Genomic DNA, 25460 nt, shown 5'->3' with positions numbered 1-25460 from the left:
AGTATAAATGGACATAAAAATATATTTAAAATTTAATTCAACAACAAAATATTGCTTTTTGGAATAAAAGCAATATGAAAGTCACCCAAGATGTGCTGCTTCTTGTTGATCTCTGTCTCATCACAGAGCAGTGTTGTTGGTACGATCATAATATTTACCTTTAAACCATTTCAAAAAAGAATAGCATTCTGTAAATCACTCCCTGTGGCTAATACATGTACCCCTCTGTCCTGCTGCCAGTGCTTTAAATCAGTGCTCCGCAACCGGTGTGCCACGGCACACTGGTGTGCCTTGAGCCGATACAGGTGTGACGCCGTCAAATAAGACAATTTTCTAACTAAATAATATTTCAATGGTCCTCCTTAGAAACACAATAACGAGAATATGTGCAATGTAATATTCGCGTAACTAGCCTTTTAAAGGTTTCATAATTTTATGTGTCATTTCTCTGAAATAATAAATCCCATCGCCTGGCGCCTGTCGCCTATGACGTAGGCCCTACGTAGTCGGCAGACAACTGCGCAGTATGCTTTGATAGGCAGAGCGCTCCGTGCCCTCACCTAGATTCAATTCAAGCCGACATATTAGTCGTGCTACGTCGCATTCACTCGTCTTGCGACAGTAGTTATCATTCATTACTATTAGTTGTGTTGCTGAATTGTGTATGGTTAACGTTCTTCGTGTGATTCATATTTAGTTTTATACCCCTTGACCAAGAACTTCGGGTTGCACTGTCAAATATTGAGCCGAATATAAAACTTTTGTGTTCATTGAAACAAGCGCAGGTATCACATTAATCAGTCATTATGTTATAATAATTATTAAGATTGTATAAAAGTAAATATAGTGTAGTTTTTATGTATGTATACTTATAATAAATGTATACTTATAATAAAAAATGAAAATTTATTGTAAAATTTGTGTATTAAATTAATATCTATATATCAGTGGCGTAGCTGGAGATCATGTTGCCCGGGGCGGTGAAAAATTTGACGCCCTAAAGCTGAAAAATAAATTGGAGATCATATTGTCCGGGGCGGTGAAAAATTTGACGCCCCAAAGCTGAAAGAATTTTTTTTTTGTGCCTCCTCAAGGAACAAAAAAAAAAAGGAAACTACCGTAGTTTGGACGCCCCTAAATAGCTGGCGCTCGGAGCGGACAAACACCACTGCTATATATTTTAGCTTTTGACGTGCCGCGGAATTCTAGGAAGAACTTTGGTGTGTCGTAGGTGAGAAAAGGTTGCGGAGCACTGCTTTAAATCAGCTATTTAGGGGCGTCCAAACTACGGTAGTTTCCTTTTTTTTTTTTTGTTCCTTGAGGAGGCGCAAAAAAAAATTTCTTTCAGCTTTGGGGCGTCAAATTTTTCACCGCCCCGGACAACAGGATCTCCAATTTATTTTTTCAGCCTTAGGGCATCAAATTTTTCACGGCCCCGGGCAACATGATCTCCAGCTACGCCACTGATATATAGATATTAATTTAATACACAAATTTTACAATAAATTTTCATTTTTTATTATAAGTATACATTTATTATAAGTATACATACATAAAAACTACGCTATATTTACTTTTATGCAATCTTAATAATTATTATAACATAATGACTGATTAATGTGATACATGCGCTTGTTTCAATGAACACAAAAGTTTTATATTCGGCTCAATATTTGACAGCGCAACCCGAAGTTCTTGGTCAAGATCTTTTAAGCATGACCGCTTATCATTTTTAATTAACACAAGAGTTGTTTGTCTTTTTTGGCGTAACTGGGATGGTTTGAATTTAGATGGCGATTTAGTTTACTGGGTGCCATTGCCTTGTTTGATAGCTGATCGCCGCAAATGATGCATTGTGGCTTTGGAGCCATTTCGTCACCACACCACGAGAATCCATATCGAATGTAGTCATCGATGCACTTCTTTTTCACAATCTTCTTTGTTTGTTTTTTTTGTAACACTTGTGCTGGGTTCTTCATCATCTGTACGTGAAGACGAATCTTTTCCACGTAAAATTTTATCCATATTTAAAGGGGTATAAAACTAAATATGAATCACACGAAGAACGTTAACCATACGCAATTCAGCAACACAACTAATAGTAATGAATGATAACTACTGTCGCAAGACGAGTGAATGCGACGTAGCACGACTAATACGTCGGCTTGAATTGAATCTAGGTGAGGGCATGGAGCGCTCTGCCTATCAAAGCATACTACGCAGTTGTCTGGCAACTACGTAGGGCCTACGTCATAGGCGCCAGGCGATGGGATTTATTATTTCAGAGAAATGACACATAAAATTATGAAACCTTTAAAGGCTATTTACGCGAATATTACATTGCACGTATTCTCGTTATTGTGTTTCTAAGGAGGACCGTTGAAATATTATTTAGTTAGAAAATTGTCTTATTTGACGGCGTCACACCTGTATCGGCTCAAGGCACACCGGTTGCGGAGCACTGCTTTAAATGAACAGTTCACTTCTGCTAGACAAGTCTTTTTCCACCATAAAAGAAATAATAAGCAACAGTTGCAAGCAATCATTATTTCTTTTCTCATGCTACAACCATAATTGAGAAGAGCGTCACTAAATTTAAAGTCAATTTTTTTTATGGCTGCAGACAAATGCTGGTTTAAGTTATTAAGTTGAATAAGATGTACCTTAAATCAATTAAGGAGCATTGTCCTTCAGCACCACAAGTCAACATTTTAGCCTGATATAATGTATACCATAATTCAGAAAAGGCAGCTGAGAACATGCTAGAAGGCAAGATGATTACTTGTCCCTCATGTACTTGCTTGTCATCTGTCATAAAGAATGTTATAAACTAGTAAATTAATATTGAAGCATTCCGTATTTAAAAATGTTTCCCTGAATCAAAGTTTATATAAATAACATATTTCTACTGTCTTTCTTTTACTGGTGTCAACCAATAACTCACCTGATGTACACTCAGGCTGATAATCTACATATTTGTCTTCATCAAATTCAGTACTATTTTCATCCATAATAATCTTTTGCTGCTGTGCTGCAGCTTTTGTAGCAGCTTGCCTTTTCTCCTTATGGGCAGTAACAGATGCATTTTCCTCTATGATTTTATCCAAGCCTTAAAAAAAAGACATAACACAGTGGCATTTGAGAGAGAGTACAAAATATTGTTATGTAAACAGTTTAATAAAAAAAGTTTGTTTTCTTTGTTTCTGTTTTGAGTAAATGTGCAGATATGATCTAACCTTTAACATGGCAATCGGAAGGTTGCTGGTTCGAATCCCGTAAATGCCAAAAGAGACTCTGCTCTGTTGGGCCCTTGAGCAAGGCCCTTAAACTGCAATTGCTAAGCGCTTTGAGTAGTGAGAAAAGCGCTATATAAATGCAAAGAATTATTATTATTATTAGTGATTTTTTTCTTCAAGCACCTATCTACAAACTAGCTTCTTAGATTAACAACATTGATCATGATTTTTCAAATATGCATAAAAGACAAAGGCTTTAAACCAGCCACAGAGGATGCACAAACCAGTGTGTTTCTTTGTGCCAGTCCCAAGCCTGGATAAATGGGGAGGGTTACGTCAGGAAGGGCCAAATCAATATGCGGACAACAATACAAATTTCCATACCGGATTGGTCGAGCCCTGGGTTAACAACGACCGCCACCAGTACTGTTAGCCAACAGGGTGCTGGCGGAAATTGGGCTACTGTTGGCCAAAGGAGAAGGAGAAGAAGATGGGGGAGACGTGTCCGGAGGTAGGAGGAGAGTAGGAAAGTAAAGAGAGTGGAACCGAGTGTAGGAACTTTGAATGTTGGCATTATGACTGGTAAGGGGAGAGAGTTAGCAGATATGATGGAGAGAAGGAAGGTAGATATATTGTGTGTGCAAGAGACTAAATGGAAGGGGAGTAAGGCCAGGTGCACTGGAGGTGGATTCAAATTGTTCTATCATGGTGTGGATGGGAGAAGAAATGGGGTAGGAGTTATTCTGAAGGAACAGTATGTCAAGAGTGTTTTGGAGGTGAAAAGAGTGTCAGGCAGAGTAATTATGAAGCTGGAAATTGCAGGTGTGAAGATGAATGTTGTTAGTGCATATGCACCGCAAGTTGGGTGTGCAATGGGTGAGAAAGAAGATTTTTGGAGTGAGGTGGATGAAGCAATGAACAGTGTACCCAAGGTACAGAAAGTGGTGATTGGAACGGATTTCAATGGGCATGTTGGTGAAGGGAACAGTGGAGACGAGGAGGTGATGGGTAGGTATGGTGTCAAGGAGAGGAATGAAGAAGGTCAGAGGATAGTGGATTTTGCCAAAAGGATGGACATGGCTGTGGTGAATACGTATTTTATGAAGAGGGAGGAACATAGGGTTACGTACAAGAGTGGAGGAAGATGCACACACGTAGATTACATCCTATGCAGAAGAGTTGATCTGAAGGAGACTGAAGACTGCAAAGTGGTGGCAGGGGAAAGTGTAGTTAAGCAGCATAGGATGGCGGTCTGTAGGATGACGTTGTAGACCAAGAAGAGGAAGAGAGTGAGCACAGAGCCAAGGATCAAATGGTGGAAGTTAAAAAAGGAAGACTGCAAGGTTGAGTTTAGGGAGGAGGTGAGACAGGCACTGGGTGGCAGCGAGGAGTTACCAGACAGCTGGGAAACTACAGTAGATGCAGTAAGGGTGACAGCAAGAAAGGTGCTTGGTGTGACATCTGGAAAGAGGAAGGAGGAAAAGGAAACCTGGTAGTGGAATAAGGAAATACAAGAGAGTATACAGAGGAAGAGGATGGCAAAGAAGAAGTGGGATAGTCAGTGAGATGCAGAAAGTAGACAAGAGTACAATGAGATAAGGCGCAAGGTGAAGAGAGAGGTGGCGAAGGCTAAAGAAAAGGCGTATGATGAGTTGTATGAGAGGTTGGACACTAAGGAGGAAGAAAAGGACTTGTACCGATTGGCTAGACAGAGGGACCGAGCTGGGAAAGATGTGCAGCAGGTTAGGGTGATAAAGGATAAAGATGGAAATGTACTCACAAGCAAGGAGAGTGTGTTGAGCAGATGGAAGGAGTACTTTGAGAGGCTGATGAATGAAAAGAACGAGAGAGAGAAGATGTTGGATAATGTGGAGATAGTGAATCAGGAAGTGCAACGGATTAGCAAGGAGGAAGTAAGGACAGCTATGAAGAGGATGAAAAATGGAAAGGCCGTTGGTCCAGATGACATACCTATGGAAGCATGGAGGTGTTTAGGAGAGATGGCAGTGGAGTTTTTAATCAGATTGTTTAATGGAATCTTGGAAAGTGAGAGGATGCCTGAGGAGTGGAGAAGAAGTGTACTGGTGCCAATATTTAAGAAAAAGGGGGATGTGCAGGACTGCAGTAACTACAGGGGAATACAATTGATGAGCCACTGCATGAAGTTATGGGAAAGAGTAGTGTAAGCTAGGTTAAGAAGTGAGGTGATGATTAGTGAGCAGCAGTATGGTTTCTTGCCAAGAAAGAGCACCACAGATGCAATGTTTGCTCTGAGGATGTTGATGGAGAAGTATAGAGAAGGCCAGAAGGAGTTGCATTGCGTCTTTGTGGACCTGGAGAAAGCATATGACAGGGTGCCTCGAGAGGAGTTGTGGTATTGTATGAGGAAGTCAGGAGTGGCAGAAAGTATGTAAGAGTTGTATAGGATATGTACAAGGGAAGTGTGGCTGTGGTGAGGTCTGTGGTAGGAGTGACGGATGCATTCAAGGTGGAGGTGGGATTACATCAGGGATCGGCTCTGAGCCCTTTCCTATTTGCAATGGTGATGGACAGGTTAACAGACGAGATTAGACAGGAGTCCCCATGGACTATGATGTTTGCTGATGGCATTGTGATCTGCAGCGATAGTAGGGAGCAGGTTGTGGAGACCCTGGAGAGGTGGACATATGCTCTAGAGAGGACAGGAATGAAGGTCACTAGAAACAAGACAGAATACATGTGTGTAAATGAGAGGGTGGTTAGTGGAATGGTGAGGATGCAGGGAGTAGAGTTGGCAAAGGTGGAGGAGTTTAAATACTTGGGATCAACAGTACAGAGTAATGGGGATTGTGGAAGAGAGGTGAAAAAGAGAGTGCAGGCAGGGTGGAATGAATGGAGAAGAGTGTCAGGAGTAATTTGTGACAGACGGGTATCAGCAAGAGTGAAAGGGAAGGTCTACAGGACGGTAGTGAGACCAGTTATGTTATATGGGTTGGAGACGGCAGCACTGACCAGAAAGCAGGAGACAGAGCTGGAGGTAGCAGAGTTAAAGATGCTAAGATTTGCACTGGGTGTGACGAGGATGGATAGGATTAGAAATGTGTATATTAGAGGGTCAGGTCAAGATGGACGGTTGGGAGACAAAGTCAAAGAGGCAAGATTGCGTTGGTTTGGACATGTGCAGAGAGATGCTGGGTGTATTGGGAGAAGGATGCTAAGGATAGAGCTGCCAGGCAAAAGAAAAAGAGGAAGGCCTAAGAGAAGGTTTATGGATGTGGTGAGAGAGGACATGCAGGTGATGGGTGTAACAGAACAAGATGCAGAGGACAGAAAGATATGGAAGAAGATGATCCGCTGTGGTAACCCCTAACGGGAGCAGCCGAAAAAAGAAGATAAAAGACAAAGGCCTTAAGTAAATTAATTTAGGGATTAAAGAGCTAAACTATTACTTTGACTGAAGGTGAAAACACCTGTGTCACTTAACAAAACCATTATATACCATATTCAAGTTTCCAAGGAGAAAATGTTGAAAGAAATCCCAAAAAGCATATCAATTGGATTAAATAATTCAAAATGAGAAATATCTACTATTTTAAAACGGCCTATACATCATATATATTCAATATTAAAACACCACAGTTTTATAAACAGAAAGAAATGCTGTTAAACTAGTACTGTATAGGAAATTTTATTTACCAAGAATGCTACTGTCCACACTGCAGTTAGAAAACAAGGGAGGTTTCTCCAAATTATCTGCATCAGTGATATTATTGCTACCTTTTCAAAAAGAAAAAAAGACACATTGACACAAATGCAAAACATTACTGGCATAAATGAAAAACTTTCATATTTACACAGGAAAACAATGTAATTAAAGCTTTAAACTATATTAGAGGCTTTGCGCAAATGTTTAAAATTTCTAATGCCTTTCTACTGTAACTAAATTTGGCAAAAAAAAGAAAAAAAAAGTGATTCAAACAAACCTTGTATTTTTTGTGGATTATCTTCTTCCTGTAGCATGGACAAAGCAAGAGCGGCTTCTAAATCTCTTTGATAAGATTTTTCATCCCGTGATATTCTGTAACAACAGTAAAAGCAGTTTTAAAATTATTCATTCATCTACTGCAGAAAGAACATATTTTCATAAACATTATAGTAGCAACATTAATTTGGCATGGCATAAGTGAATGTGCATGCGAGTATGAAGGAACTGTACAATGGACTAGCACCTGGTATGCATCCTTCCTTGTTCCCAAAGATGCTCTCTAATTTCCAGCTCCCAAGACCCTCATGTGGGTAATGCAGGTATGCCAATGAATGAATGAAGAAGAAATGTGTTATACAGAGACTTTTTTACGCTATACTGTACTGTAATCTTCTTTTTTAAAAAAAAATTGAGTTGAACCCTTTTCATTCAATAATTAGAAATTTCAACAGTAAGAAAGGCAACTCGTCATTACTGTTTACTTTTCAAGTATCCTTTATTTAGTTATTATTTCTGTAAGTTACCAAAGAAGCTACATTAAAAGGTTACGCACGGATAGTCACTAGCTGTCAACTGTGATATGAAGCAATGCCTTAAGTGAACATGAATTACAACATATATTTAACAGTTCAAGGTTTTCTTAATCTCCCTTAAAGAGTCTGGAAGTTCAATATTTTTGAAGAATCTTAAGGCCTTAAAATAAAGTTTCTTTGGCTAATTAGCAAACTTGGAAAAAAAAAAAAAAACAACAACAACAAAAAAAAAGACAATGTGTAGTTGTGGCAGAATCTACCAGGAGTGAAATAAATTTAACTACGGTTGATACTGCTAGACCTCTGGATAAGAAGATCAGTCAGGTAATAAATCATGTTTTATAATTATATATTTTTTTCTGCTATTGAGTTGCAGTATTCAAAAAGAACTGTAATTAATGTTCTCATTTAAGTAGATACCGTACACACTTTATTATAAGTAACAAAACACAGAACACAACATTTTTTTATACAGCACTCCACACAAGTTTGCAGTGCAAATCACCAGCTGCATGATTATGAATATATCAAACACGTGAATGAACAGTAAATTACAAATACACAGCAAATATCTGAAAAGAATGACAAAAAAAGTATTACAGAAATCCTACAAAAAAAATTCCTGTCTAGCCTCTCCACAAAGTGTAATAATACATAAAACAAGACAATGAGAATGATGTGGAATTTAACAACATGTGTCCATCTCTGCTCTGTCTGTTATGAGGCACCTTCAAGAAGCTGTTGTGATGCCTTGTCTCATATTAACGAAAAGTTCCTTATCCAAAGAAGGAAATGGTACATGGAAGGCAAAGAATGAAAATCGAGTCACAGCCAGTCTTTATGGTTTGAACACAGCCATAAAGGGACACTCTGAATCGCCAGAACAGTAATAAGTACAATATTATATCTTTGACTGTGGCTGGAAATTTGCGTAAACTGACAAACTTCACACCGAGTATATCCTAAGTATGTGTATCATTTCTGTACCAATATGTGATTTTCAAAAGCTAGATTTGAACAAGAAACATTATACAAACTCTGCTATTTAATGATGAATAAGCACTGTCCGCAATCAATGGTAATCTTTGCACACTTATTTAATTCAGTCTGTGATTCATATAAGACAAGAGTCAAAGCCAATGAATCTTTAGTGACCAGTTAATCTTAAGTGATATGGAATAGATTTCTCTCTCAAACACCTCATGTTTGCTGCTAAGTGCCTTGAGGCCTTTTCCATAGGTGATAGCAAGTAGGAGCATGAGATAACAAGTTAATTGGAGCAGTGGCAACAAAACTCATGTTGCTGTGTTAAACAGTGATTAAGCAGGAGCATAGACTGTCTCTGAAGCCATTTTGATCAACCATGTTCTTAGTGCCCTTAGTGTCTGGTAACATATCTTCAATGGTAATAAGTGAAAAAGATTATTGCCCAAGTGAATGTAGTCTTTCCAGCACAATTCCTTGCAAAAAACAGCTGCTCCAGTTTCTCAAAAACACATGTAACCTTTCAATTACTGCTAAAACTCATTTAATTAATTAAGTGCATTAGAATAGCAACATTTTGTCTATTGGTTGAAAGTGGACAAACAAACCTCCATAATCATAATATAATTGTAACTAGATATTGACAAGTAAAAGAGCATTTATTACTCTAACCTATTATACAATGATAACAAATTACGCCAGGGCAATTTGAACGAAACCAAAAGGTAAAAAAAAAGGAAAAAAAATTCAAGCCATGCTCAGTATTCATATACAAGTTACTTAAACTTCTTGCAAGCTTTGTGGATTCCAACCTGGCAATTCATTCTTTACCTGCTTAAAACATACAACCATGCTCTAGGGAATATGTTGTTTGTAATTAGTCAAAGACATGCAAATTAAAACATATAACTTCTGTTGCAAATGACATCAAGATACATTTACTCCACTAACATAGTGGTGTGCTTTGAGAACTATCATTCTCTGTTGTCTGTATAAAATATATCTCATATATAATCTTACTGTCAAGTACAGCAGCAAGTTCCTCATTAGGTTTAACAGGACATAGAACTACCTAAAGGCTGAGAATCCAATGTGACAGCATAATAATACATTGTCCATTAGTCAAAATGTGCAGACCATGAGGGGCTTTTATATCCGTGGAACTGTCAGTGAAACCACGTACACTGTTAGATACATGGGTCTATTTTTATACATGCATTGTACAGTTTTGAACAAAACAGACATGTTAGAACTACTTCACTGTTTATTACATAGAGTTTATACTAAAAAAAGCACATCATTTCGTATGATATATTGTTATGGAGTAATTGGCCAATGCTACAATTAAAGCATGAATCAAATCATCTCATTTAACACGGCTTTCTTGGCTCTTTTTAACATTTAACAGTTTATTATCCAGATATGCAAAGTCAATCCATTGTCTTTAACCAGGTAACAGTTAAGCAAATTGTAAAAGAATACTTATGCTTCCTTTATTGAGAAGAATAAAAAGCATGTGTAAAACAATATTCTTGGAAAATATAATGGTGGAAAACTACAGGGAACTAGTTGTGGAGTTTCTCTCTTCCTACCTCTTCCTAGCACTTGGGGGCAATATGTGTTTAAAAACTCATTTCCTACACTCTGATTTAGATTTTTTTCCTAAGAACATGAGAGAGGTCTTTGATGAACATGGGGAGGGGTTCTGCACAACTAGGAAGACGTTATTGTTGAAAGTCGAGTGAGTATGTTTGCAGACATCTGCTGGTTATTCCACCATGAAGCACCTTCAGAGGATAATAAGAGGGGGAAAAAAAAACTATAAAGTGACTATTTTTTGTAAGTAATAATTATATGTGATATTTACAGATATTTTAAAGTTTAAATAATTAATTTTACCTCTAAAATAGTGTTTTTTACTTAAAAATTACATCTCTCATCAAATAGATGTGTTAGTGCATTCCTTTGCCAGATTTAGATTCAGCACCCTCAAATCGTTTTGACTGAGTTAAACATGTATTTTTTTTGCAGACCAGTGTTATCAACTTATTGCATGGTCTAGTAAAAAATTTCATGCGAAGTAAAACATGTTTATAAGGTTATAATAAAGTATACCTTTGGAATATAGTTTTAATCTGTGTTGATAGACATGTGTGTTGACCTTCTAACCATATCCTCCTGTTTAAAAACCTTCTTGCTGCAGATATCTTGTTGCAAGTATAAAAGTATTCATGTAATTGTGTTAATAATCATCATTTTGTGAATGCATAGTGTCTATGGAGACAATTTGAGAATAAAAAGACTAAATGATCAAACAAGTGAAAATGTTCCTTATTAATTTATAAAGAATATGAATAAGAATTCTTTAATTATACTATTAGAAAGATCATCTTTTGCAGGTTGCTTTCTATGACAGTAACACATCATTTTTTAAAAAGGAGAATGAGGAGATAAAATAAAGTTAATATAATGATAAATCAACGTTCAATTTAGACATGACACAAATCAAGATATTTTAATCATAAAAACAAAGTAGCTCCAGTAATTCACACAGATTTACCTCCCCTCTCCGATTTCAACTGGTGATTCCAGCTCTTGAGTAGGAAACTTTTTTATAGGTTTTTGCTGTTTTTGCTCATTGGACGTCATACGAGCCTTTTTACTTGGTGGTGCTTTAACACATGCAAAATCATCATCTGTTAAAAATAGTAATAATGAAAAAAGGCTGAAACAGTCAATTAAATTTCATCTCAGAGATGCCCTTTTTAATGAGACATTCAAATGTACTAGTTTTTCATTAATTTATTTTTCAATCTCACTTATTCCACCACAAGGTCAACCATAACTCATTTCAAAATTGCATGACAGACATCATCCCTGGGTGGAACCTCTGTCCATTGCAGACCATATTCGTGCACATACACAAATTAATTTGCACTGGTCCAGATAAGTGTTGTCTGTCCACACTGGGGATGGAAGAGTGAGGGTAAAGACCTCAGGATCCTGAGAAAATCCACTTGAACTTGGGGAGAATGTCTGACATTTAAACAAATATCCAAGGCCTGGATTTGGACAGACAGGCTATGAGGAGGCAGCACTAACCACTGCACTCTTGATTTGTCATTAGCAATTTAAAAAATTAAAGAAAAATTGTGCATTACAAAAAACATCAAAATTTCTATTTTTATTATGAAGGTTACATTGATAACTCCACATTACCAAATATATGAAAAGTTTCAAATCATGAATGCTTACCCCCATTGTCAAATCTGTCAAACTGTGAATAGTCTACTGCTTTTATGTTTCTGTAGATCAAAATAAAAGGCAATTATTGCACTGCAATATTTTAAGATACTCTAACAAATACATAACAATAATAATAAAAACACCTGAATACTAAACTAGTAAAATGCTTAGTGCTTTCTATAAAAAACACATGACCAGTACAGTATTTAAAAAGGCTTCTGATCATCTTAAGTTCACTTTATTATCACAAAACATCACACCCAACTGTAACTTTCTATTAAACACTGAAAACTAATTGCCCAAGCTTTCATTACTTCTTTATTAGATCTCTGCAGTTTACTTTCAACGGTGTTCCTGTACAAAGAACTAAAATGAAATGAAACTCTCAAATCTGCTTAATGCAACAGAGGACTGTGAGGTGCCAGACGTTATCCTGCCAGCATTAGGTGCAAGACAGGAACCAGTTCTGTACAGGGCATTACTGTACTACAGTCAGGGCACAGCAGGTTCAAACTACTACTACTGGAGTCTTTACAAGGACAATTTCTAACCTCCCATGCGCCAGACTACATTGGCTCTTTGGTTTAAAAATAATCATCTCAACTACTATTCACTAACAAAGCTTTAAACATTAACACCCATAAATACCTGCTAACTCTACTTACTACTGTACACCTGCATAAAACAGAGATATTTGTTGATGTTGGCCCTTTTGCTTAAAAACTGTCACAGAACACTCCTTTAGGTCAGTAGTGGCAAGCATCTTTTCAAGAAACACATTGTGTTCTAAATTTAATCTATATGTAGGAAACCAATATTTGCTGCATTTTAAAAATCCTATCACGAAAATTACTAACACTGCTCTCAGGAGATAATTTATTGGAAAAATTAACATTCAGTTATTAGGCTGATAATTTATTGTATTGTACAGTATTGTCTATGTCTGTACTGTCTTTAAGTTAATCTCATTGTTTAGTTACCTGGCCTACAAATATGACTGAGAAATTCACAAATACAGTATTTGCATTCTTTCTCATAGCTTTAAATGCTTACATGTGTTTTGCCATTTTGCTTTCAGTTTACCTGTTTTTTGTAGAATTTTCTCAATTAAATGTACCCAAATGTTAATGATTAACAGGGAGGAGTGAAGACACAGGTGCAAACAGCATTGAATGGTAAAGGGATCAATGATTTCACTGCCACTTTCACTTGTCTCATTAAGAAACATTTCTTTCAAATTAGCAAACAAGTGAATATCGCACTGAAGTCATTGCTCCCAAAAAGCATTCACTTTTGCCAGCACTGGGAGAGCAAACTCTATAGAAAATCCATCCATCCATTATCCAACCTGCTATATCCTAACTACAGGGTCACGGGGGTCTGCTGGAGCCAATCCCAGCCAACACAGGGAGCAAGGCAAGAAACAAACCCCGGGCAGGGTGCCAGCCCACCGCAGAGCGCGCACGCACCAAGCACACACTAGGGCCAATTTTTAGGATCGCCAATGCACCTAACCTGCATGTCTTACATTAAAAAGAAAATGGCAAATGAAAACTTAAGCATTTAAAATTTTGTCAAAAATACAAATACATCAGAATAGGATAATAAAGACAACTTAGTAAACATTGAGATCATGTAAAGAATGCCTATTTGTGATGTTGGTTGGAATAGCCACAAGGTCCCTAAAGACAGACCCTAACAACTCACTGTGCAGGAATATAGGATTCACTGTATTTGTATTGTATACTCTGCAACAGGCGTCTACAATTTTATACATGGCAATAAATTTTTTGTTGCATTGTAATCTAACAATTTGTTTTGTAAAACTAGTTTGTGAGCATGCCCGCTGAAAAGATGTTGTAACAAGTTCTGTTCATCTGACATTATTATTTATTTTTTCTCTTGTACTGATAATGCTATTTTATGTTATATTTATATTGAGACAATGGTCCTATTTCTAAATACAGTACATACTTATGTGTTTGGGGCTATGGAAACTACACAAGAACAACGACGCTGGAAATGATGAACAGCAGATCTAACTACTGCGTCATCATACACACTAACCGAAAAGGAAATTAAAAGGCAATAACATCTGAAATTGTTTCAAATGTGAGCATTAAGACGTTTTTGCTTTTGTGAATCATTGTATAAATCATTGATCTGGTTCAGAAGCGCCTTAAAATGATACAACAGTTCAGCAAACCACGAGATAGGAAAACAGAATATAAACATTTACACTCGAATTTACAAAAGTGTATTATATGCATTGAAAATGTGCAATCTGAAAAAACCAATACACACCTTTATTACAAATCGATGTTTACTCACCGTGACGGTCTTGACATAATTATTCAGCTGAATCGTGCAAGATACAAAAAAAGACAAGAGCACACAAATGCCAGTTTTAGAAGGGGAAAGTCTGAGAGAGAAATAAATACACACGATTTCGCGAGACTGCAATCATGAGACATTAATACGAACATAAAATGAAAGGATCTAATGTAACTCCGTTTCGCACATCTTTCGAGTTTACCCGCCAGGAAAACAAAATAAAGAAACATCAGAAATGAAAATTGAAATATGACTTTCGTAACTTCGGAATGCAAGCAACGCAGATATGTAGTCAAATATAAACGTTGACCAAATACATATACATATTTTTTTTTATCACATATTATATGAGGTATTATTTCATTTTTATATTGTTTTAAATGAGTATTTAAATAAATATACTCGTAACGAATCTACACTCGCTAATTACCACTACGTTTACATAAAGATGTCAGCTGATTTGGGGTCCACTGCATCGGTACTAACAGAGCCGGTTTGTTACCTTATTACATTCTAATTTAGGCCTCGAATAGCACAAATATCTTTGTTTTTTAACGTTGACTACTTTTTGTAGTTTTCGGTTTGTGCTTTTAAATGAATAGTGTAACATAATGTATTAGACTGGAATATCATGATTATGTGAATGTAACCGTTTACTGTGAAAACCAATCCGGTTGGATTCTGTAGGAAGTAGTTGGCCTTTGACTGACAGCTACAGTTTACTGGGTTCAAATTCTCTGACGTCCATTGACCGTGGGGAGTTTGCTCGATTTCTTGATGATGGAGTGAAGAGATCTTCCTTTTTGCAATTATTTTTGTTTGCTTCTCTCTAATACAACATTTCAGATCTTCAGTTTCTTTGGTTATCTCAGTTAATTTTTTAACACTATCACTGGCCCACCTGATCCTGCTTTGCCTTGATGCAAGTCATAGAAGTAAGGGTTCACTTTTATTTTTGCATCTGTACAATTTCTCTATACTGTTTGCACTATTTTGATGCGATTGAAATTTTACTTCAAAACAATTGGTGATTAATTTCAATGAGGAAGTGAAAAATTCCAATTAAAAATGCATTGTATCATTAAAATTTATAAATGTGCAACAAATTGACAAACCTTCAATGTATGTTTGTGTGTGTATATACTGCATATTTTGTGTGTGTGTGTATATATGTGTGTATTATATATATATATATATATATATATATATATATATATATATATATATATATATATATATATATATTTACATACATACATAAAATTAGAATATCGTGACAAAGTTGATTTATTTCAGTAATTCCATTCAAAAAGTGAAACTTGTATATTAGATTCATTCATTACACACAGACTGATGTTTAATCAAATGTTTATTTCTTTTAATTTTGATGATTATAACTGACAACTAATGAAAGTCCCAAATTCAATATCTCGGAAAATTAGAATATTGTGAAAAGGTTCAATATTGAAGACACCTGGTGCCACACTCTAATCAGCTAATTAACTCAAAACACCTGCAAAAGCCTTTAAAGGGTCTCTCAGTCTAGTTCTGTAGGCTACACAATCATGGGGAAGACTGCTGACTTGACAGTTGTCCAAAAGACGACCATTGACACCTTGTACAAGGAGGGCAAGACACAAAAGGTCATTGCTAAAGAGGCTGGCTGTTCACAGAGCTCTGTGTCCAAGCACATTAATAGAGAGGCGAAGGGAAGGACAAGATGTGGTAGAAAAAAGTGTACAAGCAATAGGGATAACCGCACCCTGGAGAGGATTGTGAAATAAAACCCATTCAAAAATGTGGGGGAGATTCACAAAGAGTGGACTGCAGCTGGAGTTAGTGCTTCAAGAACCACCACGCACAGACGTATGCAAGACATGGGTTTCAGCTGTCGCATTCCTTGTGTCAAGCCACTCTTGAACAAGATAGATAGATAGATACTTTATTAATCCCAATGGGAAATTCACATTCTTCAGCAGCAGCATACTGATACAATAAATAATATTAAATTAAAGAATGATAATAATGCAGGTGAAAAACAGACAATAACTATGTATAATGTTAAATGTTAACGTTTACCCCCCCGGATGGAATTAAAGAGTCGCATAGTTTGGGGGAGGAACGATCTCCTCAATCTGTTAGTGGAGCAGGACAGTGACAGCAGTCTGTCGCTGAAGCTGCTCTTCTGTCTGGAGATGATACTATTAAGTGGATGCAGTGGATTCTCCATAATTGATAGGAGCCTGCTGAGCGCCCTTCGCTCTGCCACAGATGTTAAACTGTCCAGCTCCATGCCAACAATAGAGCTTGCCTTCCTCACCAGTTTGTCCAGACGTGAGGCGTCTTTCCTCTTAATACTGCCTCCCCAGCACACCACTGCGTAGAAGAGGGCGCTCGTCACAACTGTTTGATAGAACATCTGCAGCATCTTATTGCAGATGTTGAAGGACGCCAGCCTTCTAAGGTAGTATAACCGGCTCTGTCCTTTCTTGCACAGCGCATCAGTATTGGCAGTCCAGTCTAATTTATCATCCAGCTGCACTCCCAGATATTTATAGGTCTGCACCATCTGCACACAGTCACCTTTGATGATCACTGGGTCTATGAGGGGTCTGGGCCTCCTAAAATCCACCACCAGCTCTTTGGTTTTGCTGGTGTTCAGGTGTAGGTGGTTTGAGTCGCACCATTTAACAAAGTCATTGATTAGGTCCCTATACTCCTCCTCCAGCCCATTCCTGATGCAGCCCACGATAACAGTGTCATCAGCGAACTTTTGCACATGGCAGGACTCCGAGTTGTATTGGAAGTCCGATGTATATAGGCTGAACAGGACCGGAGAAAGTACAGTCCCCTGTGGCGCTCCTGTGTTGCTGACCACAATGTCAGACGTGCAGTTCCCAAGACGCACATACTGAGGTCTGTCTTTAAGATAGTCCACGATCCATGCCACTAGGTATGAATCTAATCCCATCTCTGTCAGCTTGTCCCTAAGGAGCAAAGGTTGGATTGTGTTGAAGGCGCTAGAGAAGTCTAGAAACATAATTCTTACAGCATCACTGCCTCTGTCCAAGTGAGAGAGGGATCGGTGTAGCATATAGATGATGGCATCCTCTGCTCCCACCTTCTCCTGATATGCAAACTGCAGAGGGTCAAGGGCGTGTTGAACCTGTGGCCTAAGGTGCTGAAGCAGCAGCCTCTCCATGGTCTTCATCACATGTGATGTCAGAGCAACAGGCCGAAAGTCATTCAGCTCACTAGGACGTGATACCTTTGGGACTGGGGTGATACAAGATGTTTTCCAAAGGACTCTTCTCTGTTCAAGGCTCAGGTTGAAGATGCGCTGTAAAGGACCCCCCAGCTCCGATGCACAGACCTTCAGCAGTCGTGGCGATACTCCATCTGGACCCGCTGCTTTGCTGGCACGAAGTCTCCTCAGCTCTCTGCTCACTTGCGCTGTTGTAATTATGGGTGGGGATGTCTTTCCTATGCTGGTATCAGCAGAAGGATGTGTGGAGGGTGCAATACTCCGAGGTGAGAGTGAGAGTGGGTTAGGGTGGTCAAACCTGTTAAAGAAGTTGTTCATTTGGTTTGCTCTCTTCACGTCTCTCTCGATGGTGGTACCCCGCTTCGAGCTGCAGCCAGTGATGATCTTCATCCCATCCCACACTTCCTTCATGCTGTTATTCTGCAACTTCTGCTCCAGCTTTCTCCTGTACTGCTCCTTCGCCGCCCAGAGCTGGACTCGGAGTTCCTTCTGCACGCGCTTGAGCTCATGCTGATCACCGTCTTTAAAAGCCCTTTTCTTCTGGTTCAAAAGGCCCTTGATGTCACTTGTAATCCATGGCTTGTTGTTAGCATAGCAGCGTACTGTTCTTACTGGAACTACAATGTCCATACAGAAGTTGATGTAGTCAGTAGTGCAGTCAACAACTTCCTCAATGTTCTCACTATGAGATCCCTGCAGGATATCCCAGTCTGTAGTTCCAAAACATTCTCTCAGAGTATTCTCAGCCTCCGGGGTCCACTTCCTGAATGATCGTGTGGTTACAGGTAGGACTCTCACTTTTGGTTTATAGTGAGGCTGAAGCAGAACCAGGTTATGATCTGCTTTCCCAAGCGCAGGCAGCGGGGTGGCGCTGTATGCGTCTTTAACGTTTGCATACAGTAAATCAATAGTCTTATTTCCCCGGGTGTTACAGTCCACATACTGGGAGAATGCAGGTAATGTTTTGTCCAGCGTCACATGGTTAAAGTCTCCAGCGATTAGCACAAGCGCCTCAGGGTGCTGCGTTTGTAACTTAGCAACAGCAGAATGGATGATGTCACTCGCTGACTCCTCGTCCGCCCGAGGAGGTATGTACACGATGACAACAATGACATGTCCAAACTCTCTGGGCAAGTAGTAGGGACGTAAACTTACGGCAGTGTCAGAAGCGTCTCGCCTTTGAACTGCTGCTTAGTGGTCCAAAGTTATGTTCTCTGATGAAAGTAAATTTTGCATTTCCTTTGGAAATCAAGATCCCAGAGTCTGGAGGAAGAGAGGAGAGGCACAGAATCCACATTGCTTGAGGTCCAGTGTAAAGTTTCCACAGTCTGTGATGGTTTGGGGTGCCATGTCATTTGCTGGTGTTGGTCCATTGTGTTTTCTGAGGTCCAAGGTCAACGCAGCCGTCTACCAGGAAGTTTTAGAGCACTTCATGCTTCTTGCTGCTGACGAACTTTATGGAGATGCAGATTTCATTTTCCAACAGGACCTGGCACCTGCACACAGTGCCAAAGCTACCAGTACCTGGTTTTAAGGACCATGGTATCCCTGTTCTTGATTGGCCAACAAACTCGCCTGACCTTAACCCCATAGAAAATCTATGGGGTATTGTGAAGAGGAAGATGCAATACGCCAGACCCAACAATTCAGAAGAGCTGAAGGCCACTATCAGAGCAACATGGGCTCTCATAACACCTGAGCAGTGCCACAGACTGATCGACTCCATGCCACGCCGCAGTGCTGCAGTAATCCAGGCCAAAGGAGCCCCAACTAAATATTGAGTGCTGTACATGCTCATACTTTTCATGTTCATTCCTTTCAGTTGGCCAACATTTCTAAGAATCCTTTTTTTGCATTGGTCTTAATTGATATTCTAATTTTCCGAGATACTGAATTTGGGACTTTCATTAGTTGTCAGTTATAATCATCAACATTAAAAGAAATAAACATTTGAAATACATCAGTCTGTGTGTAATGAATGAATCTAATATTCAAGTTTCACTTTTTGATTGGAATTACTGAAATAAATCAACTTTGTCATGATATTCTAATTTTATGACCAGCACCTGTATGTATATATGTATACACATGCATTATCCTTTGCAGAATCATGGGAAGCTGGGGACTATCTCAGCAAGCATTAGACACAAGGCAGTAAAAATCCCTGCCAGCCGGTCACAGGGTGAATGCACACACATTAGTCAATGACCAATTTAGTAACATGAATCCAGAAAACCTCAATGTCTTTGGACTTTGGAAGGAAATCCACAAAGACAAATGGAGAAAATGCAAAATCTACACACGGGGCACCTGGAATGTGAAGCCTGGTCTCCTTGTATGCAAGGCAGCAGCAGTACCACTTCACCACAGTGACGGAGACATCTCACACTCAAAAGCCAGGCCACAACTACAATATGCGAGTCCTTGGTCCAAAAGACTTTTTTTTTATTTTCTTCAGTCACCTCTTAAACAAACAGGGTTTACTCCACATTAGTACCTTTCTCTACAAGCAGTATTCTTCTTACTCTTCTTCCATCTCCTTGACTCATCAAGTGAGTTTTGTCTTCCTGTAGTTCTGAATCCAGTTCACCTGGGAGTACTTTCAACAAATCAGAGGTGTAGTTTAGAAGAAGCTGCCAGATGAAACGTGAGCCTCCTCCATAGTTGCTCCCAGCAGCTCCAAAGGACCCCAGCAGCTGTTAAGACTACATATCCCATTGAGCCCACTGCATGACCAGGCAGGAGTACTGTCAAAGGGATGCTGCCACCCAGCTTACTGTGGGAAGATATGTCCCTGGGAGGCAGCCTCCCTTTGTCCCTTCCCTAATTGGAAGGTCAGAGAAGTGAAAGTGCCATCAGCTATCCCAGCCAGGATTTTACTTCATCTATGTCCTCTATTTGTGTGTGTGTGTGTGTGTGTATATATATATATATATACAGTACTGTGCAAAAGTTTTAGGCAGGTGTGAAAAAATGCTGTAAACAAAGAATGCCTTCAAAAATTGAAGTGTTAATCATTTATTTTCATCAATCAACAAAATGCAGTGAATGAACAAAAGAGAAATCTAAATCAAATCAATATTTGGTGTGACCACCGGTTTCCTTCAAAACAGCATCAATTCTTCAAGGTACACTTACACACAGTTTTTTTTCGGCTGGTAGGTTGTTCCAAACATCTTGGAGAACTAACCACAGATCGTCTGTGGATGTAGGCTTCCTCACATCTTTCTGTCTCTTCATGTAATCCCAGACACACTCGATGATGTTGAGATCAGGGCTCTGTGGGGGCCATACCATCACTTCCAGGACTTCTTGTTCTTCTTTACACTGAAGATAGTTCTTAATGACTTTGGCTGTATGTTTGGGGTCGTTGTCCTGCTGCAGAATAAATTTGGGGCCAATCATATGCCTCCCTGATGGTATTGCATGATGGATAAGTATTTGCCTGTATTTCTCAGCATTGAGAACACCATTAATCCTGACCAAATCTCCAACTCCATTTGCAGAAATGCAGCCCCAAACGTTCAAGTAACCTCCACCATGCTTCACTGTTGCCTGCAGACACTCATTATTGTACCGCTCTCCAGCCCTGCGACGAACAAACTGCATTCTGCTACAGCCAAATATTTCAAATTTTGACTCATCAGTCCAGAGCACCAGCTGCCATTTTTCTGCACCCCAGTTCCTATGTTTTCGTGCATACTTGAGTCGCTTGGCCTTGTTTCCATGTCGGAGGTATGGCTTTTTGGCTGCAACTCTTCCATGAAGACCACTTCTGGCCAGACTTCTCTGGACAGTTAATGGGTGTACCTGGGTCCCACTGGTTTCTGCCAGTTCTGAGCTGATGGCACTGCTGGACATCTTCCGATTTCAAAGGGTAATAAGCTTGATGTGTCTTTCATCTGCTGCACTAAGTTTCCTTGGCCGACCACTGCATCTACGATCCTCAACATTGCCCGTTTCTTTGTGCTTCTTCAAAAGAGCTTGAACAGAACATCTTGAAACCCCAGTCTGCTTTGAAATCTTTGTCTGGGAGAGACCTTGCTGATGCAATATAACTACCTTGTGTCTTGTTGCTGTGCTCAATCTTGCCATAACATGAAACTGTCTTCCACAACCTCACCTTGGTAGCAGAGTTTGGCTGTTCCTCACCCAGTTTTAAGCCTCCTACACAGCTGTTTCTGTTTCAGTTAATGACTGTGTTTCAACCTACGTGTGACATTGATGATCATTAGCACCTGTTTGGTATAATTGGTTGATCATACACCTGACTATAATCCTACAAATTCCCTGACTTTGTGCAAGTGTACCTATAAGAATTGATGCTGGTTTGAAGGCAAAAGGTAGTAACACCAAATATGGATTTGATTTAGATTTTTCTTTTGTTCACTCACTTTGCATTTTGTAAATTGATAACAATAAACAATCATTATTTATATTTCTGAAAGCATTCTTTGTTTACGACATTTTTTCACACCTGCCTATAACTTTTGCACAGCACTGTATATATATATATATATATATATATATATATATATATATATGATAAAGTGGAAAATAAATCCTAACACATTTCTGTATGTGTTAGTTACAATATTTGAACTGTTTCTTTAGAGCAGTTTGCTTTACTTTGAAACAGGATTGGTAATTTGTAAACAAGAAAAAAAGATTCCACAAATCAGTGACATGCAATTAAACATTTTTAAAAGAGAAAAAATTGTTTCAGCAACATTTCTTACTCATATTTTTTTCAATTCCAGGGATCATCAAGCATGAAAAAGACTAAAGGGAAATCATCAACCACAGAAAGAGAATTTGTCTTTGAGTTCAAGGCTGGAAAGCAGTCATGTCATTTAAGCGTACCCTTAAATTTTCCTGTTGAGGAAAACATCAGTGACCTGCATGGACGACTTATGCTTCTGCATAATTTACCGTGCTTTATTGAAAAAGGTAATTGTGTTCTTCATTACATACATTTTCATACATATAACCTGAAATGCACTGAAACTTAAGAGTCATGGGGGCAGATGAAACCTATCTCATATGCAAGGCAATGAACCAGTCTGGATTAATATTCTCAGCACTATGTAATAATAATAATTTGAAACTGCAGTACTTGAATTTAAAAAGTTGTGGTGTGAGTCAGAAAGAACTAATCACACTGATGCATCGTATCTTTCTTAATAAATATAAATTAACAGGAAGATCCTCAAGCTTCATCACTGTAAAAATTCACACCCATGAAGTTCTTGATGTTTATTCTTTAATACAGGTGGATCTTGGATTATAGTGGTTTTGACTAGGCAAGTCCACAATCATGAACAAAAACATAAACCTCCATCCCCCGCCCCCTTTTTTTCAGCTGAATTTCAATTGATTTTCATCTAGTGCATTCCATCTTTCACTTATGAATGAAGTTTTGATGTGGGGAAGTATGTAGCAGCCAACCCTAGGTCTGATGTGTATTACAGTGTTAGTCACTATTTTCACTCATGTTGTGCTTTCATTTACACATGTTACTCAGTGTAACCAGTGTTGCATTCAGCCATGCAATAGTTCTGTCACAAATAGGAAGCTAGATCAGCAGCTGGCTGTTTAGCTAAACAGTAGAACCTATTGTTTGTAATTTCCAGCTTTCTAAGTTTGCCTTCCTGATGCATCATATCAAGGAGTATAGCTGATGGGAAGAGGTGTTGGTGACATTCTGACTGATCCTTCATCAGGGACAGCACGTCTCACAGTTGTCAGTTAGTGGTAGAATTTCATGCTATCAACGTGTCTTTTCCAACTGTTTGGGGTACAGTACTGTATTTTTATCAAAATCTTTTGGAGGTTTAAACATAAGGACAACATTCTATACATATACATGATTCAGTTTAGTTTAAAGGAATACTCCACTTAAAAATGAAATTTACCCTTAGAAAATTAAATAGATTGCAAAGTTCGAATGTATACAGTCTTAGGAAGTTTAATGAAAATCAGCAACGTCAAAGGTGAATTTACTCCTTGGTGGCTTTTTGATTCAGTAATTGATGTGGTCCAATCTTTGACATCCAGATGAAGTGGTATCTGTGTTCCTATATATGCATAAGATTAGCTGGCTGTTTTGCTGATGGATGTCTCTATTGCTCACATGTATTTGTGCAAACCACATTTTAAATGAAAAAATATAAATTATTTAAATAACAAGACACATGCATTAATGTAATAAATGATTGATAAACTGATCGCAAGAAGTCAAAATGTACAATTATTTATCAAAAGGAAGAAAGAATGCAGATGTAGTTAGATAACATGCTTTCAGGGGTCCTCAAATTGTAAAATAGTTAGTTAGGTAAGTCCCTTTGTAAATTAGTTAGGTCCTTTAGTTTGTTTCAACAAAATAAAAAAAAAATCAATAGAGGCAATCCGCTGTTTCAGAAAATGACAATTTTATCCTCCAGTACATAAGCAATAAATCATTATGCATTTTTGCCATAAATGTCTATTATTAGACATTTTCAGTGCAAGTTCCAATTTATATACAAAATAAGGTTATGAAAGTCCACAGGAGTGGAACTTGTTTAAACCCAAAGCTTGTCTGTATATTTTTTGTTTATGCTATTTTATCTTTCTGATAGATTTGAAACAATCTCTGGAAATTTTTATTGAGGATCAAACCAATCAAGACAGAGACATAGATTCGGAATTAGCTCTTCAGAAGATCAAAATGGGACAAGTGGATATGGATCATCTTACCAAAGCTTGGTCTAAGGCCTATACTGAAGTAAGTAAAAGTCACAAATATTTTGTCAACTACCTAATTCTATAGATTTCCTAATGCATTTGGTGATTGCAGAAAAGCATTTGTTATGCTCTTTTTAGTTATACAAATGAATGACAACTATGCTTGAATAAATAAAATGGACACTTATTTTATTATTAGGCCCCCAAGACTTAAAAACTAAGCATACATTCCAATCTAGCATACCTGTGGAGAGGAAGTCTGTTGTTTCTGTATGTAGAACCCACCCTTTGATTCTTAGGTGAGAATGGCTTGATGTTATTGCATTTAGGTTTATTATGCATATAATTTTAGTCATGTATTTTGTCTTACTGAACTTCACTGAAAGGTTCTTCTGTTTATATGGTGCTTCTCTTATATAGGCATAATAGCCTCCAAAATAGCCCTGACATAGTTACTAATAGGAACTTATGTGTCATTCCATGCCAAATCAACCAATTATCCAGAAATCCCATGTACTTCGGTCTCAAAAAATTCTGAAAAAATACCAGTTGTACACGTTATCCAAGAGACACCCTGTAAAATTATTTTGATATAAGATCAATACTTTCCAAAATACAGCCAATTTTGTGAAAAAAAAAACATTTTGGGTCTAATTTTCAAACCACCTTAATGCACTGTGGGAATGTCCAGACATTTTTAAATTATTTTTCCTGTATCCTCAATGGTCCCTTCTTTCTCAAAAAACAAGTCATTTCCTATGTAAATCTTTCATTTTTATTTTCCATTCTAAACATGGGTTAAACTCACCATTTGTCAGTAATGATTATCATCAAGTTCTTTATCTCTAACTTGAGTATAGGATTAATGGAAAGAAACAAATCACCAAAGGCATAATAAGCACAACACATGAACAACAGCTGTTTGATTTATCATTAAATATAACACTAGTTATAATGAAATGTTAACATCTTTGTATTGCAATAGTAGGAATATGGCCCATTTCATTTCTGTTTCAATCAAAGTGCAGAGTGTAGGGCATCTTTATCTTTGAGATCAAGATGGCACTATCTCCCACTGACCATTGTAGGTGCACTAGGCTGTGCAACGACACACTATAGTAGCACCCAACAAATATCATCTCTAGGTGGCCAATGGAAAGACTGTGCAGGAT

General features: G+C 38.1%; 2 protein-coding genes across 4 annotated transcripts in view; one reads left to right on the top strand and one right to left on the bottom strand.

Annotated features, from left to right (window-relative positions):
• The window catches only part of rad51ap1 (RAD51 associated protein 1), a 47097-nt gene extending 32569 nt beyond the window's left edge, over nucleotides 1-14528 (bottom strand). Inside the window, exons 1-6 of one of the 3 annotated variants that reach the window (XM_051924509.1) lie at nucleotides 14295-14528; nucleotides 11973-12022; nucleotides 11278-11413; nucleotides 7199-7293; nucleotides 6912-6992; nucleotides 2945-3109 (exon numbers count right to left, since the gene is read on the bottom strand). In XM_051924509.1, coding sequence (XP_051780469.1) covers nucleotides 2945-3109; nucleotides 6912-6992; nucleotides 7199-7293; nucleotides 11278-11413; nucleotides 11973-12022; nucleotides 14295-14311 — 544 coding nt within the window. In that variant the 5' untranslated portion in view covers nucleotides 14312-14528. Of the gene's footprint in view, nucleotides 1-2944; nucleotides 3110-6911; nucleotides 6993-7198; nucleotides 7294-11277; nucleotides 11414-11972; nucleotides 12023-14267 lie in introns of all 3 variants that reach the window. The other 2 variants (XM_028809162.2, XM_051924514.1) reach the window with 2 other exon arrangements.
• Nucleotides 14529-14792: 264 nt separating this feature from the next.
• Nucleotides 14793-25460, top strand: part of c1h12orf4 (chromosome 1 C12orf4 homolog) — a 52337-nt gene continuing 41669 nt past the window's right edge. The window contains exons 1-3 of the mRNA XM_028809136.2: nucleotides 14793-15232; nucleotides 22323-22512; nucleotides 24183-24328. Coding sequence (XP_028664969.2) covers nucleotides 15218-15232; nucleotides 22323-22512; nucleotides 24183-24328 — 351 coding nt within the window. The 5' untranslated portion in view covers nucleotides 14793-15217. The remainder of the gene's footprint in view (nucleotides 15233-22322; nucleotides 22513-24182; nucleotides 24329-25460) is intronic.

This window comes from Erpetoichthys calabaricus, chromosome 1 (assembly GCF_900747795.2).
Source record: "Erpetoichthys calabaricus chromosome 1, fErpCal1.3, whole genome shotgun sequence".
Classification (NCBI taxonomy): domain Eukaryota; kingdom Metazoa; phylum Chordata; class Cladistia; order Polypteriformes; family Polypteridae; genus Erpetoichthys; species Erpetoichthys calabaricus.
The sequence above is the reverse complement of the archived record's forward strand: the minus strand, read 5'-3'. Positions and strand labels throughout refer to the sequence as shown.